The 16435-nt window shown below is 39.5% G+C and overlaps 1 protein-coding gene across 5 annotated transcripts in view; it reads right to left on the bottom strand.

Annotated features, from left to right (window-relative positions):
• Positions 1–3986: 3986 nt before the first annotated feature.
• The window catches only part of kiaa1549lb (KIAA1549-like b), a 62804-nt gene continuing 50355 nt past the window's right edge, over positions 3987–16435 (bottom strand). For 2 of the 5 annotated variants that reach the window (XM_086285953.1, XM_086285946.1), the window contains exons 17-23: positions 16291–16423; positions 16083–16121; positions 13213–13581; positions 13035–13126; positions 12569–12717; positions 12221–12372; positions 3988–10973 (exon numbers count right to left, since the gene is read on the bottom strand). In XM_086285953.1, the coding sequence (XP_086142079.1) occupies positions 10710–10973; positions 12221–12372; positions 12569–12717; positions 13035–13126; positions 13213–13581; positions 16083–16121; positions 16291–16423 (1198 nt within the window). In that variant the 3' untranslated portion in view covers positions 3988–10709. Of the gene's footprint in view, positions 10974–12220; positions 12373–12568; positions 12718–13034; positions 13127–13212; positions 13582–16082; positions 16122–16290; positions 16424–16435 lie in introns of all 5 variants that reach the window. The other 3 variants (XM_086285936.1, XM_086285940.1, XM_086285958.1) reach the window with 3 other exon arrangements.

The raw sequence follows: 16435 nt of genomic DNA, 5'->3' as shown, positions 1-16435 counted from the left end.
CTGTCTTATCTATATTCTAGTAATGAGTCTTAGTCCAGTGCTGGTTTCTTAGTTCTACATTTTGGCAAATCCAACACTGAACCAGTTTCACGAAACTTAGCAAGCAGTTTGCTAACTGTAGCATGGGAGATGGGTGGTCTCGTAGGGTGTCTTGCATTGAAATCTGCTGCAATGACTGCGTTCACCAGATATCAACACAATTTCGATCCACTCCTCACGTGTTAACCTCTTCGACATGTCAATGGCTGTGAACAAAGAGAAACTTGTAAATAACTCATGAAAGAGTAAAGTTACGTTGAAACCAAGCACACCATTGTTTTTCTTGTGACATTACCAATAAGTTTGATGTGTCACATGGCCCTCTTTCTATTGAAAAGTTGTATCCAAGATGGCCGACTTCTAAATGGCCACCATGGTCACCACCCATCTTGATGAGTTTACCCCTCACATATACTAATGTGCCACAAACAGGACTTTAATATCACCAACCATTCTAACTTTGCTAGTTTTGAAGTCCAGTTATTGGAGATGACTGCTTCCACAACCACTTTATGTGTGTTGGTCTATCGACCGCCAAAATATAACAAGTGTTTTATTTCGGACTTTCCCGACTTCTTGGGTTCCGTTCTTTTTAAATATGATTCCATTCTTATTCTTAGTGATTTTAACATACACATCTGTTGTAAGAATGACCTGCTTGCTAAAGACTTTCTTGCTTTAATGGACTCTTTTAACCTCCTTTAATGGGTAAATGAACCAACCCACGTTAAAGGCCATATTTTGGACTTGGTCTTTACGTATGGCCTGGATATTTGTATTAAGGATATAAATGACGCTGGGATTTCAGATCATTTTCTAATTTCCTTTGATATTGGCTTATCTGCCGCTGGACTGCAGCCTGGAGCACTTTCTCGTCCGCTACGCGTACTCAGCTCTAAAGCTGTGTCAAAGTTTGCTGTGTCTTTTTTAGATTTGGCGCCTATAATTCCTGACTGCTGCTCAGTTCGCTCATCTGATGGTTATGCTGATACTTTGCTATCATTATTTTCATCTCTCTCTGATTCGGCTGTACCTGACGACTGTTCTCTCTGTTCGGTTGATGGTTGTGCTAATATCCTGTTATCTGTTTGTTCTTTTATTCTTGATTCTGTTGCTCCCATCAAAATGAAGCGCCCTAGAGCCTACTCTCGTTGCTGGCTAAATGATACTACACGTGCCTTATGACGTGTCTGTCGCCGTGATGAGAGGAGGTGGAAAAAAGATAAACTTCAGGTTTCTTATGATATGTTATGGACCAGCCGCTCACAGTTTCAAACTGCTGCTAGAATGGCTAAGGCATCTTTTCTTTCCAAAGTCATTTTGGCTAATGGTCACAACCCTCGTATGCTATTTAAAAATTTTAATTCTGTTGTTAATCCCTGTCCTGATATGCCTTTACTGTATTCACAAGCTCTTTGTGAGCGTTTTCAAATTCTTTTTTTAGATAAGGTTTCATCCCTTAAGCTTTCCTCTTCGTCTGCCTCTTATCCTGTCTTTTCCTCTGAGTGTAATTCAACTTTTCATCAATTTGAGCCCGTGTCGCTTTCGACTCTGAAGCAGCTGGTTGATCAACTGAAAAACACCAATGCTGTGTTTGATATTCTCCCATCACGCATTGTTAAGGGCTGTTTTGATGTAATTGGACCGAGCATTCTATTCTTAATGAATTTTTCTCTACTCTCTGGATGTGTCCCACTGGCCTTTAAGCATGCTGTAGTCCAGCCTATTCTGAAAAAAAAAGAATCTTGATTGTTATGATCTTTTGAACTATCGACCAATCTCTAAGCTTCCGTTTCATTCCAAGATCCTGGAGCGACTAGTTCTTTCTCAGCTTCAGGCATACTTAGACGCGAACAACATTGCAGAGAAATTTCAGTCTGCCTTTAAGCCACGGCACAGCACTGAAACGGCCTTGCTTAGAGTTCTCAATGACCTATTTGTAAGCACTGACTCTGGACGCTCTGTGGTCCTGGTTTTTTTGGACCTTTCCTCTGCTATTGATATGGTTGATCATAACATTCTTCTACTAAGACTTGAGCATACTGTGGGTATAAGAGGCACTGCCCTCAACTGGTTTAAATCTTATCTTGCTGACAGGTCTTTTTCGGTTAATTTGGGCAACTTCTCATCTTCCTCGGTACCTGTACACTGTGGTGTGCCTCAAGGATCTGTATTAGGCCCTATTCTCTTTTCGCTATATCTGCTCCCTCTTGGAGCAATTTTTGAGAAGTCTAATTTTGCCTTTCATTGCTATGCTGATGATATACAGATTTATTTTGAGATTACTGACGATCTTGCTATGTCTTTTCACTATTTTCGTGAATGCATGCGTGAGGTTAAAGGTTGGTTCAAGAGTAATTCACTTGTCCTGAATGAAAAGAAAACGGAGATCGTGGTGTTTGATAGTAAAATCCCCCGTGACCAACTGTGTGCTGCTCTGATGCCTTTTGCTAGCTCTCCTTCTGATTATGCCAGTAATTTGGGCATACTACTGGATAGCTCGCTTAAATTTGACAAGCAAGTGTCTGCTGTTGTGAGGTCTAGTTTTAATCAGCTGCGCCTCATTTCTAAGGCTAAGCGCTATATTCCGCACATTGACCTGGAAAAACTCATTCATGCATTCGTGACTTCCAGGTTGGACAACTGCAACTCTCTTTACATTGGCCTTTCCTCCACCCTTCTCGTTAGATTGCAGACTGTCCAGAATGCGGCGGCACGCCTTTTGACAGGTAGCAGGAAGTTTTCTTCCATCACTCCTGTTCTTGCTGGCTTGCACTGGCTTCCAATTAAATACCGTATTCAATTTAAAATATTACTTTTCACCTACAAAACCATTAATAATTTGGCGCCGAGCTACCTCAATGAGCTTCTCAGGTTACACACTCCTGTCAGAGCACTTAGATCTGCTACCCAAATTCTTCTGGAGCAACCTCGTTCTCGGCTGAAGTCTCGCGGTGACCGCGCATTTGCTGTAGCTGCCCCGGTCTTATGGAACAACCTTCCTGCTGCTATTCGGGCGTCTGACTCTATGCCACTGTTTAAATCACGGCTGAAGACTTATTTGTTTAATCTTGCCTTTCCACCTAGTTAACACTTGGTGTGCGTTGGTACATTTTTATCCGTTATGCTTGTGTACTACTTTTATATCTTACGATTGTCAAGGTTTTTATAATTGATACGTGCCAGGTCCTTTCTCTTTTCCCTCCCATCTCCCTTTTCCTATTTTATTTTTGTCAAGCACCTTGGTTTTTTAGTGTGCTTTATAAATAAAGTTTATTATTATTATTATTATTATTCCCATGTTATTACGGTGTATCCATATAAATGGCCCACCCTGTATATTATTAGTAACTGTATTAGTCTATGTTGCTGTGTTCGCTTGTCCCTGATTTCTTATTCAGTAATTTTCTTCAGGTCTTTGTTAGTGTCCTTTAGCTATTGCCTGTTTTATCTTGAAGGTTTGTTTTCTTTTGTGTTTAATTTTAGTTTTACTTCCTGTCTTCTCCCTCCTTTGTGATTCTGTGCTTCTCCCTGATTGCTTTCCCCGGTTGTTTTTCTGCCCTCACTTGTGTCTCTTTCTCTAATTAGTGCTCTGTATATACATCCTCCAGTGTCTCCCACATCTAGTTTATCTGTTAGGTTCCTCTAGCTGACCTATGTCACTGTGCATCTTGTGTTTTTACCTTTTGGACTTTGTTAATGCGCAAATCTCATCATCAGCCTTGATTAAACAGATTGCTCTTGTTTGTTACTCCTTTGTGTCCTGCATCTGGGTCCTCTCCTAATCACTATCTCTGGCAGATAATAGAGAAGTTGGTGGAAAAATAAATGTCAACTTAAAGGTATTTCAAGCAAATTAGTTCATTAGTTGATCAGTTTAACCAGACAAATATTTAGATTTCTTATAATTTATTTAATAAGGTTAATAACATTTTGATTTTCAAATGGTCACACAAGTAATAAAATACACAAATCTCAATCATATAAATGTAACAGCAACTGCAATACATTATTATCATATGATTTGTCTGTTAAGTATCTTTGACAGCCCCTAGAGTAGCGTACTGCAAAAACACTAAATATGAGAGTGCATGAAAGGAAAAGCAAAGGCAGAAAGGGACATCCAGTTATTTTAGCTTCATGGAGTCAGTTATGAGTGATAAACTTTGGAAAGTTTTAAACTTAGAGTAAGCAGGTCATGGCTGTGGTCCCCTCATTTTTTTAAGGAGGTGGACTGAACTTCTGCAGAGTGGAATTCGCTATGATGCACCGACTGGAGTAGGCAGATATAATCAATAGAATTACATGAAATGGCAGCCTGAATCACACCACACACAACCACTGTACTGAAAACCCTAAAGGTTTGTCTATTTAAAGCTCAACTGCCCTGACACAGAAAAAGTTGTATTGCTTTATTTACTGTACGCGCATGATTCATGCAAACTGAAGCATATGCTGCAGAGGCACGACAGGCACTAAGATAATTTTAACGTTCTATTCCACCGTGTAGTTCAGAGGCGCCTCAGTTAATGAGACTCAGTCTGTCTGGTTCTGAGTCTGACTTTCAATCCACCACCCACTGAGTTCACATATTAAAATTATACCACTGGGGAAGAGTTCAGTCAGTGGAAAACAATGTGTCATTTTCATCCATATCAAATGATATGGATACAAGAAGAAAATCAGAATCAGAATCAGAATACTTTATTGATCTGATTGTTATCTTTGGGGATATCCGTTGTCATTAGGTAATTTAAGGGCGAAGTGATGTATCATTTGCCTCATCGGGACCTCCTGACGCATACTAATACCAAAACAGTTACACTTCATTTCACAAATTCTCTCTGCTCCCAGCAATACCTCAGTCAGAATTCAGTTTACGAGTTAAAAGTGCAAACATAGTTGTGAATATCAATGTGAGAAAATGTCACTTGTGGTATCACAGGAAATTTGTTAAGTTACTTTCAAGTTTGTTTTCCACCCTTGACCGGTCCTTGTACTGATCATTATCAAATCTCTGTGCTGATGTCTTCTCAGAAGTCTGCATTATAATTACTTTAAGCAGCCTTTATTAGAGATAATGGACCTTCAGAGTTCGATCACATTTAATTACAACTGACAAATAGGCTCTAACTATATCTACACTCTACCTGGGAAAAAGAATATCAAATACAAGAACGACTGCTTCCATGCGTTGTGCATTTCATTGAATTAAACGAGGATTCGGGGAAATAGATAAGAGTTAGTCAGGAGAGGGGACAGAAAAGCAGAGGTGTGGATATGAGGCCTAAAAAATTGTGCAGCAACATCAAAGCATGGTGATGGACAAAAGCATCTGAACCGTACAGATTTGGTATTCTCATTAAAATCTGCCAAAAGTTTTAAGTCTCCCCACTTTTCTTCAAACCTTAATGTGTATTTGGATTTGTATGTGTATTTGCATTGATAACTAATATATGCAGTATATATGGACACAAACTGGACATGTTATGACACAGAGCTGACTTTAGAATGTGTCATATGAATGATGATGGTGGTCTAACTTCTAACGAATACATATACATCTTTCATGGGGCTAACAGGATTGAACTGTGCATTTGGAAACCACAGCAGCTGCAAGGTTTCACATCACACTGGTTTAAGTTGAATTATGGTTTAGTCCCTGGTTTTTCTTATGTCACAAATCAAGATTGCATTTACAAGTCACAAACAAAATTCCCACTCTCAGCAGATTCATCTGAAACAACCTTCTGCTATTTGATCCTGAACATACTTCAATCTGCACAACAAAGGTGAACAAAAAGACGTCACTTTGATTTTTGAGTGAAGGAGACTCTGATGTTTATGGCAACAACAGGCAAGAAACATCTCAGTCTTGTATATTCCCGTCTGTGCATCTATTCTTGAGCAGATTGCATTACTAAAAAAAGATTTAAATGCAACTTGATACATGATAAAATTTCGTTTACTTTTGGTTCATTCTACTTAATTGTATCGTATAATCCAGTTTTGTATAATTTTCCTGATACTGTGTCCATCTCATGTAACATTTTGTGCATATTACCAGTGCAGCTCTCTCTTTATGCAAGTAAAGGCGATTTAGATGTGTTCTGACTTGGAAGCCTATTTACCATTTCCAGAGAGAGGGCGTTTGTTTGCATGGCACTAGGGAGAGCCCTAGTGGTAAAATACTGAACTACAGATTTAATGCATTATTTTTGTACACACACACACACACACACACATACAAAAGGCAACAGTGCCTGGCGCTCATGCTGGTACACAAAACATGACGATAATAAAATATGACATACATAAGTATTTTTGTCAATAAGGTCATATGAACAGAAGCACTGTATTATAGTGAATTAACACAAGTCATTTGACCTTGAAACAAGAATATGCTAGCTCTTTAGTTATGTTAAATTTATGTTAAAGTTCAGAGAAATTTCTGTAAAAGTCTGTAATTGTTTTTTAAATATTTCATCTCAGATTCTTCTGTTCTGTTTTGGGACCCGCACCTGAAAGCATCTCTGTGGTAGAATGTATATTAGGCTACATTGCCAGAAGTGCTTGTTAATATTTCTGATTTTAGAAAAGCAAAATGACTTTAACTCCATTCCCTACAGCTGCTGTAAATATAGCCAACAAAGACATACACCTGAGTCTCTAGGTAATTTTACCTCATTTTTTCAACAAGAAAGGGATGGTTATAGGCAGGGCTGCACACAAGTGGTCCGCAGGAGCGCATTCGGGGTCAAAATAAAAGACGCGCACCAGATAAGAAGTTGGAACGCGCGTTTGCGTACAGTATGATTATGACTGTTATTAGTACTGAAGGAAAATAAAGCTACATTCAATCCGCCCTGCCAGTGATATGATTCACTGCAGCTCAACTGTCAAAAATGGTATGTGTGCAAAGTCAAACACTATATGTGAGTAGAGTAAATTTGAGTATGCTCACCTGTCAACATGACAGAATAGTTTTTGCTGCACTGGTACCTGTCACAGCTGTAGCACTTTCAGTGGCATCAGAATGGCACTTTGGGTCTTAGCTCATATAATCTCTAGCTACTCTGATGGGTGTTGAGCTTGCTGCAAACTTCTGCAGTAGTGTCAGAAATGACACTTTTATTCATGGACCTGAACTGGCAGGTAACACAAACAAGAATATGCTTGCTCCACAGTTTGCTGATGTGTTACAGAACCGAGTCAGGTCAAAGAAGTCTTTGACAAGAGACAGCTTTCTATATTATAAGACACATTACTTTTTAAATATTTGCTTGAGTTTATGCAAGTTAAGGCCTGTTGAAGCTTTCAATTGTTGCAGGTGAATTCACCTATAGTAATATGCCAAGTGTGCCCCAGAACCCTGCTCATATACTATGTATCTCTACTAAAGTCATGCTGCCATACAACAGGGGTTTCCAACTCCAGGCCTCAAGGGCCGGTGTCCTGCAGGTTTTAGATCTCACCCTGGGTCAACACACTTGAATCAAACGATTAGTTCATTACCAGGCCTCTGGAGAACTTCAAGACATGCTGATGAGGTAATTTAGCCATTTAAATCAGCTGTGTTAGCTTACGGAGCTTATTTCTTCTACGGTATTCAAAAATAAGCAACTTACTTACAGGAGAGATATATTTCCTGGCAATATGGCAATCATGGATGTGGCTGTCATGCTATTTGAGCCCAAAAACTTTTAAAATGAAAGAAAGCTTCAATTTTGTAATCAGTTGCGTAGTGCTGCCTCTGGTGGCTGCACACAGCAAAAGCTGTTGGCTCACAACCAATGCAGTCTATGAAAACAAGTTACTTTACACATTTATAACCATCTGTTGTTTTTCTGAATTACCATCAACCACGTCTGTGTCTCCATGTTAGCATGTCTTACAGAACATGTAGTAAATTAGGATACCAAGATAACAACTACACACATGGTTACACAATAAGTTGCTCTGACCGCTTCGATAATGCTCGACAGGTAAACTGATTTTCGGGGTAAAAAACGATGGAGGGACTGATTTGCTCTCCAAATAAAACCTTTTATTCCATTTTAATCATCTGGGCTAAAACTTCTGTCCCTCTCAATCATTCTCTTCATCTCTCTGTCAGAGTAATATGAGAGGATCATTGAATCTAACAAGGTCAAACAGATGAAGAGAAATAAGAAACCAGCCTGGAAGAAAAAAAAACACTGATTTTTTTTTAATAGATTTAGTTCACTTTGCATTTAATTTTAGAGAATAAATACTCATCTTTTTTCAAATCAAATAATATCCTAAAACCCCTTTGTTTCATATCACTAAGTTTTCTCAGATATCCAGCATGAGAATGTGGAAAGGTCTTCACTTCTGGTACTCACAAAAATGGTTTCACTGTATTACCTACAGCTTTTAAGACACAAGTGCTTGTCTGAATAATCAGTAAAATTAATAAAAACAAGCAGACAGTTTGTGTTGAGTTTAGGACAGACAAGATTTCTTCATTACTACATACACATCAACAGGGATGAGTATAAAATAACAGTTACTGGAAAAGAAGGAGACTTTTTAAGTAATCATGAGGCAAAAAGGCTAAATTCATCCAGGATTGCTGAAAAAGCAATACTGCTCTATAAAAGGAAACAATGATTTGAAGGCATCTTCACTCTTTATGTCACCACTGACTGTTTACCCACAACAGCATTGATCAGAATATAATCAGCAAAGCATTCCACGTGAATATCAATAAAAGTAGGCAATCTATACCATCTCAGTGTGTATACAAATATATTGCAGCATCCCTGGTGTAGGCCTACATGCACTCATCTTCAGTCAGTCCCACTTTCAGTTCCCGTGCAAGCAATTATGCATGAAGAGTTCAAACTAACCTGCTAGAGCCTTTCATGCCACAGTGAAATATGAGGAAAGAATTCCTTCAATGGGAGTTTTAAACATTTGTTTTGGGGCCTAATATGGTGTCCTAACATGAGGCTGACAAAGTTCATAAAGATGGCTAAATTAAACCCATCCCATTAGAAAAGTCAGCAGGATTTCTTTTCATTTTTCTAGAGAATAATCGTGACCGCCTTTCTTCTTGTCCTTGCTAAAATAATTGTAATAAGTGTCCTTTATACTATTCAAGGCTTGGTCTTTTATTTAACCTGTAAATTTATGTACTATATATCCTGTATTTACTGGGCCTGGATCACTATCATTAATACTCACATTTTAACTTTCAAGGTTGGCAGACATGTTTTATATTGTTATGTATGACCTGGCTTAGTTTCATTACATATGAAAACTTCCCAAAAAAATGAAGGTAATTGTCTTCTATAGCATGACTCCAGGGCACAATGATGATCCACAGTGATATGTTCATCTTGAACACTGTTTCTGAACCATGACACGATGGCTTGTGCGCTTAAACCTCTGAATGGGAGCGGTGATGCAGAACCTCATTATGTGTCAGTACTTTAAACAAACGTGGCATTTTATTCATTAAATGTGCTCATTGAGACCATCGAGATGCTTTAGGGGCAGTAAACAAGCATATACTCACTATCTTTATAGTTGAACTTCACAAGAAACGATGCCGATACTACTAGAAGTTAAGAGACTGGATTTTGTTTAAGGATTTGAAATTGTAGAGTAGGTGTGCTGAATCATCGGCAAATGATAAAGTATAAAAATCCAGCTGAGCATATAAATTTGACTTCAAAGTTGTTCATTTGGGTTTGCAAAAGCCAAAGTGTTTGTGTTTTCGACATTAAAAAAGCCAAACATATGGTTAAGTATTTGACAACAGTAATATACTATAATAACCACCTATTACTGTTCAAAGGAAAGGTCTCTTAATGCTAACCAAGTGAATTTACTTTTTGAACACCCAACAAATACTGCAGTCATGAATGATTCTCTCACTTTGCATACACGGAGATATACAGTTCATCAGTCACATCATCATGGATGCATCGTCATGTTAACTTGGGTTAAACTGAAAACACAAATACCCATTCACTGTATTTAAACCATTTCTTAATTTAAAGAAACTAGTTTAAACTAAATAAAGAAAAACAATATTAGTCCACCAAGATAACAAGCATTTGTTGTTATTGGTGTTATTATGTGATCTGCAAACAAACATTAAAAAGCGATGCACTGGTTTGATATTGTATGGATTCGGATATTAGCAGATATTGATCGAGCCCATCTTGTTCAAGCTAACGTTCTATAAAAGGAGATTAGATACACAATGTCCTTATACTGTACATGCTCATATACACTGTGGTTTATACTTACCCATCTGACAGGAAGAATTTGGTCCTCTCAGTACAGACAATAACGCTACGGGGTTGTCTCTTCTCAATTAACTCTGATTACCAAAAAAATTGAGATCATGGGAAAAAAAGACATTTTCCATATTTAGCGTCTCCTATTGACATATCTACAGAGAGATGTGTGTACTTACTTTGGACATCATCAACAGAGGATGGCAATAATCTTTTGTTCATTTCCCTAAAGTCAGGAGCTAAAAAAAACATCAATGGTGTATGAAAAGAAATCAATAAGTGGATCATCAGTGGATAAAGAACATCAGTCTGTTATAGAGTACAAACATCAAAAATCTGTCCATAGGAATGCCACCACTGTGTGCATGTCCTGCACACATAGGAGCAGAATCAAACCTAGAACTCAAACATGTCATTCTGCTTCTTCGCTAGCTTTGCCACCTCCTGTCGGATTGCTTGCACAAGTGCAGAGGTGGAGAGGCTGCTCAGGGGCATACTGTCCATGTCCTTCAGCACCTGGGGTAGACTTTGCTGGGATGATGTGCTTGGGGCAGGTGGTGGCTGCTCCAGTGTCTGGTTATACTGCAGAGGCAGCCTGGTGGGGCTCCCCTGTGGGTAGCGAGGATGAGGAAAAGCCTCTACGTACCCAGGCAGGGGCACCTGAAAAACAAGATGAACAGGACATCAGAAATACAGAAACATCATTACTACTGCCCACTAAAGATGACTTTGTTAGAAGACAGAATATTCGTTAGTTTTCCATCTTGCTGAGTGAACAGTTTCTCTTGAACCACTAATTTAAAAGAATGGGTGATAACGCAAAATATACAAAAAAATGGACCAACGTAACAAGGAAAGTAATGAGTGTGGAGCTCTACAAAAATATTAAACTAAGATGCAACTTGATTCAAACATTGCTTCGAACAAAAATCTACTCTTGCATGAAGACACAAATTTTAAGTGTCAGCATTACACACCACAAAACTAAAAAAAAAAAGGGAAAAAAAGCAAACAGTAAATTTTTTAAAAAGGTGTTCATTTAAGAAATGTGCTCAACTACCCCAGTGTTTTGTTGTGTCCACTCAACGCCAGCCATAAATTCAGTTCAGCAAATGGTTTCTAAATGACACTGGTTCTGCAAAAAGACACTGCATGAATGCATTTGGTTGAAACAGGCAAAGAGACAAGAAAAAAAAAAAAAGACAAAAAACATTTCATACAAACAGGGAGAGTGCAGGGAGGGAGGGACACATAGGCCACACGGGTTGCAATAACACATCTAACAAGACAAATGGAGCCTTTCCAATTGTAATGAAAAACAAAGAACATTTAGGACTGTGCTTAACAGCTACTAAGTTAAGTGAGTTCCAGTCATCTTCAAAGTTAAAGACTGGGCAGAAAATGTGTTTTGGATCAATGTCAGTTCCATAATGAGACAAAGGACAAAAAAAATGTTTAATGGGGAGGGGTATCCCAACTACGCGACTTTTTATTATTAATTCATGTCAGTTCAGTACCACGCTTTATGGCTCTTTGGGCTTGAATTGAACTTATGGAGAAGCATTTTAATATTATCTAATATATTTTATCATATTAATAGTGTGTTTCAGGAAACTGTATGAAAATAAGAGAAAACAAAAAAAAACAACCTTACATGTATGTTATGTTTGTAGCCATTCTCTAACCTGTTCAGAGTCTTGATTTATTCTTAATCCTTCAAGAAATTCATTTGGAGGAGTTTATTTTAAAGATCTAATTATTAGTCCAAGGATCTCTTGGAGCTATGGGACAACAGCTTAAGCCGGACTGTCCTGTTTAATTCCGACATCTGGTAACGACATTCTACCGCTGTACATTAATTATTCTGCAGTAGGCTCGGGTGCTTCGGGCAAAATGAGCTTCCTTACAGAATCTGCCCACTGTGGCGGCACATCCTCGGGTTCAGGTGGATAAGACATCCAAGAGGGACTGTGGTAGGAGGTGGGCGGTGTGGACACAAAGTATTCTGAGTAACCGGGCCTCGTGGCTGGGATGGCATAGACAGCCGTGATTGGGTTTCCTGTGAAAAATAGAGAAGAGAGAGTGGCACTGACTCATTTCATTTGTGGGTTCATAGATTTCAGCTTTTCACCTCAAGCATTTTAATTTGTCCAAATATTTTTCCATTCTTGACAAAGTAATGTTGGCATTTAAGCACACTGGAACACACTGTGGGTTGCTTTTAAAATGCAAAGTCATCTCCTTGTTATGCTTACCTGAGTAGTTGGACACAGGCTGCTCTGCAGTGATAGATGGAAGTGCTGCTCTAGTGGTTGGCCCATATGGGTTGTTGTCATGTTGACTCTGCATTTCAGCGACAGATGTCTCTAAGCTCCTTCCCTTAGGCCCCAAGTCAGAAGTGGAACTAAGTTGGACAGAGATTGGAGAGGCAATAAACAAAGACATGCTGCAATACTACACCACTAGATGGCAGACACATGCTGAGTGAAAAAGTGGGCACCTTATTAACATTCTTCCCATCTCTCAATGCACTGCTCCAATATTAAAATTTACAGAAGCCCTAAAATCGCGCTGGCCACAGTACATCACCCAGTGACTATCTAGTCCCTGAATATGCATTTAAATATGAATAAATGTTGAATATCTTATGGGTTTTGGGAAATACAGGCAGCAGTATCACGGTCTGTCTGCAGCTGTGCTCGTGTATATCTTCAGCATTACCGTCTTAGAGAAGTCCCAGGAGGGGGCCCAGTGCGAGGTGGTAAAGGGGGAGGAGAACCCATGGCCTCAGGAAGCTGGGTGAAGCGAAAGGCCTTAAAACAGATTGTGAAAGCCATTTAGGGTTAACGTTTCTTTATTACAGGTATTAGAGAGCACAAGTGATTCTCAGCCAACTTACTGGTTCAGGCAGGCTACACTGATACATATCTGTACCATAAGATGGCACCCACTGGAGGCCTCCCTGTCCAGAGCTCATTGTACCCGGTGCACTGGTCACCACATCTGCATAAGGGAGGGGAGCCGGCGCAGGGTTGTAGTGGTTTGGTTGGTGGTGGTGGGAGTGCCTTCCAGATGTGGACTGCCCCCCTGAAGCCAGACTGAAAGCCTCCTCTAGCAGCAGGTGCATCTGCTGTCGCACTTCATCAATCGACGGTTGCGAGCTGAGAGTGGATGTCTCTGAGTGGCCTTTCAAGCCCCGTCCATACATGTATCCCCGCGGTCCCATGATACGATCAACATTTGTCTCCTCAATCAACTCTGGCTCAGTCTGAAAATATTACCGTAGGGAAACTATTGTGAACTGAGACTAAACATACTTTTGCAAAGTCTGACAACTTGTACATTTGGTAGAAAAGCCTATATTTATCTGTTTCATTTTCTTAAATAACAACAACAACAACAAAACAAGCAACATACAAACAAGACTGATGAGATATGCAATTTTGGCACAAGTTTAACCCTCTGAGGCCTAAGAAATTATCTGTGGTGACCCAAACCCTAATCTCAGGTTGACAGTTAAGATTTTAGCAATCAAGTCACAAAGAAATGATCATTCCAACTGAGACACATCAAAGCCTATTTTTTTCTCAAAATACAGGGTTATGATTAGAGCTTAGGCTAGGGTTAGGGTTGTCACCAGTGATGACTTTAGCCCTCAGAGAATAAAAGCATCAGTTTCACGGTAGCTTTATGCTGATGGTTTGTGGAAAGCATGCTTTGACTTTCAAATTTTTGTGATACTTTTAAACGTAGCCTTTCCACACTGAATTGTCCGGATGCTAACAGATACAAGTCCTGTAATGTATTTTGTAACTCTGTCACTTGGTTGCAAACAAAGTGCTGACTGAGCTAGAAGAGGCTGTTTAACATACACTTGAGTGTACTAGATTAATTTGCTGTAATAGTTTAATCCAATGTTGTTATGAGTTTGGTTACAGTAAGCTTAGGAGAAGGGCCACTGATACTTTATACATAACCACTGTCCTCTCAACTCTATGTATTCCACTCCCAGACTTAATCTCCTCCATCTTTTCTTACTTTCTCTTTAGCCACATGAAATCAGTCCTCATACTTAGTGATAAATTAATATGAGTTGAGGCTGTCCTACTTCCTGTGCGACTACAGACTAGTCATGGGAGACCTAGTGTGGTGCACCTCATAAATCAGCCCCTCTTGCAACACAGAACATCAGAGAAATATATCTGCAATGATGGAGCCTGCAGCTACACGAGGCCCTCTGTAATGTACAGGGCCAGGAGTTCTGAGAAAGGATCTTGTAATTTGTACTGGCCATTGTGCCATGTTTCTAACAGAGCCGAAAGGTTGGTAACAAAGACTTCAACACACTGTTTTGCTTGCGATACCAGCTAGTCATCTCAAACACCTGATCTATTTAAACTGGAAGCAAAAAGCTGCCAGACCAGATTTGAACCTGCAACAGAAGACAAAGCAACAGAATTGCATAAAACAGTAAGATTCAACATAGGCGCCCAAACTACAGCTATAAGTAGCCAGTAGACCCTTTTATTTTTCTCCCATGAAAAGTCAGATGGCTGTCAGGTCAGTGGAAGTTCAGAGAAATATTTCCAGCACTGGCTCAGAATGAAAGCCCTCTTTAGGAATGGTCTGCCTGATTGCTCTTAGAAGCTCCCATGCCTGTGTTTGGTCTTCATGACAGAAAAAAGCCATACACAGAACCATAATGGACCAATAAAACAGTAGGGACATAAACCAGTCTTCCTGAGATGCATTATATATCAAAACGACAGGACCCAATAAATCTTAGCTCTTAATTATAAATGAACCACTTTTCTACCTTCAGCAGGCTGGGGCACACTTGAAACCACACCTGAGTTGAATATAACTCATTTCTAGCTCTGTTGCTGCATAGAGAATAAGGCTGAACTCCAGCAGGGATTGATTTTGATCTTTTAATTCAGTGCAAATAGGCAACCTTTTCTTTAATTACTATTAAAATGAATGGGAAACACGGGCACCGTTGAAGAGTAATACATCAGAAAAGTAAAAGTCACTTGTGCAGTCTTCTACACACAGGTTGCAAATTACCTCGTATTAATACATTTAATAAATACCAGCATTTGTTTCAGTGTTGCTAAAATGCTTTGTTAAATAAGTTTACACATAAATATCTTCCTCTGTCTTTAAGCAGGCTTTTACAAATGCTATACTCCCACATGATATGATCTCTTAATGCAATTCAGTGTAAAATGGCTGCGCAGAAACGCCTTTTAATGTGTTCTAACACATCCCTATGTCTAACTGAAGCCTTTCTCTTACAGGAAAGCTGCGTTCTCAGCTCTGGAAATACTCTGTTTGGTTCAGGTGAGGGTGCTGCCTGGGTAGAGCTTGCAGGAGGCAAGACACACGGCGTCCACTCACCCGATGTAAATTCTCCAGGTAATTACCTATTGTATTCTCTGACTGAGTCAGACATGCGCTTCTCGCATACAGCTCTGCGGGATAATGTCGAGAAAGGTTCAGGGCTGCAGTGCCAAATGTGAAAAACTGCTTTAGTCTTGTCAAGCTGCTCTTCCCCCATTTTGCTGGTAGTCTGTACAAAATTTCCTCTTGTCTTAAGTGTCCCTCTACAGCTGCACAGCAGCTTAACAATGTCTACAGAAATACGAAGGGGAAAATTTGCACTAAAATTAGCTGGAAATTTGAAAGACATGCATTCTGTTTGCCCAACACAGACAGATGAACCCTCATTATAGTTTTAGCTGAACTGTGGAAATATCTTTTACTCACAATGAAGCCTGTGGATTTTAATTCCCCATCAGAGGATCGCTTCACAGGCAGCAAGGACAAGAGTAACAAAAAGAGTTAAAATTACCAAATCTTTAATAAACTGGTGCATATTTTTTAAAATAGACTTGAACCTGTGTAGAGTTATCTTTTAACTGCTAGCTGGATGATCTAGTTGGGCAGACAGGGTCGGTGTTGAAATATAACTCACATCATAGCCGCTGTTGCGGATGCCTCTCCTGGGTCTCTCTCTCATTACAAGCAGGTCCATCTCTGTTCCTCCGGGGCTCGGACTGCTTAAGCTTTGTCTGCTTCGATAGGCCGCCTGCCCTACCTGCGAGTGCCTGCCAATTAGA

This window comes from Aulonocara sp. 'chitande type north' Nkhata Bay, linkage group LG1 (assembly GCF_057382095.1).
Source record: "Aulonocara sp. 'chitande type north' Nkhata Bay isolate Kocher_YH1m ecotype deep benthic linkage group LG1, A_spYH_male_GT1.1, whole genome shotgun sequence".
NCBI lineage: Eukaryota > Metazoa > Chordata > Actinopteri > Cichliformes > Cichlidae > Aulonocara > Aulonocara sp. 'chitande type north' Nkhata Bay.
This window is presented reverse-complemented; position numbering and strand designations above follow the sequence as displayed.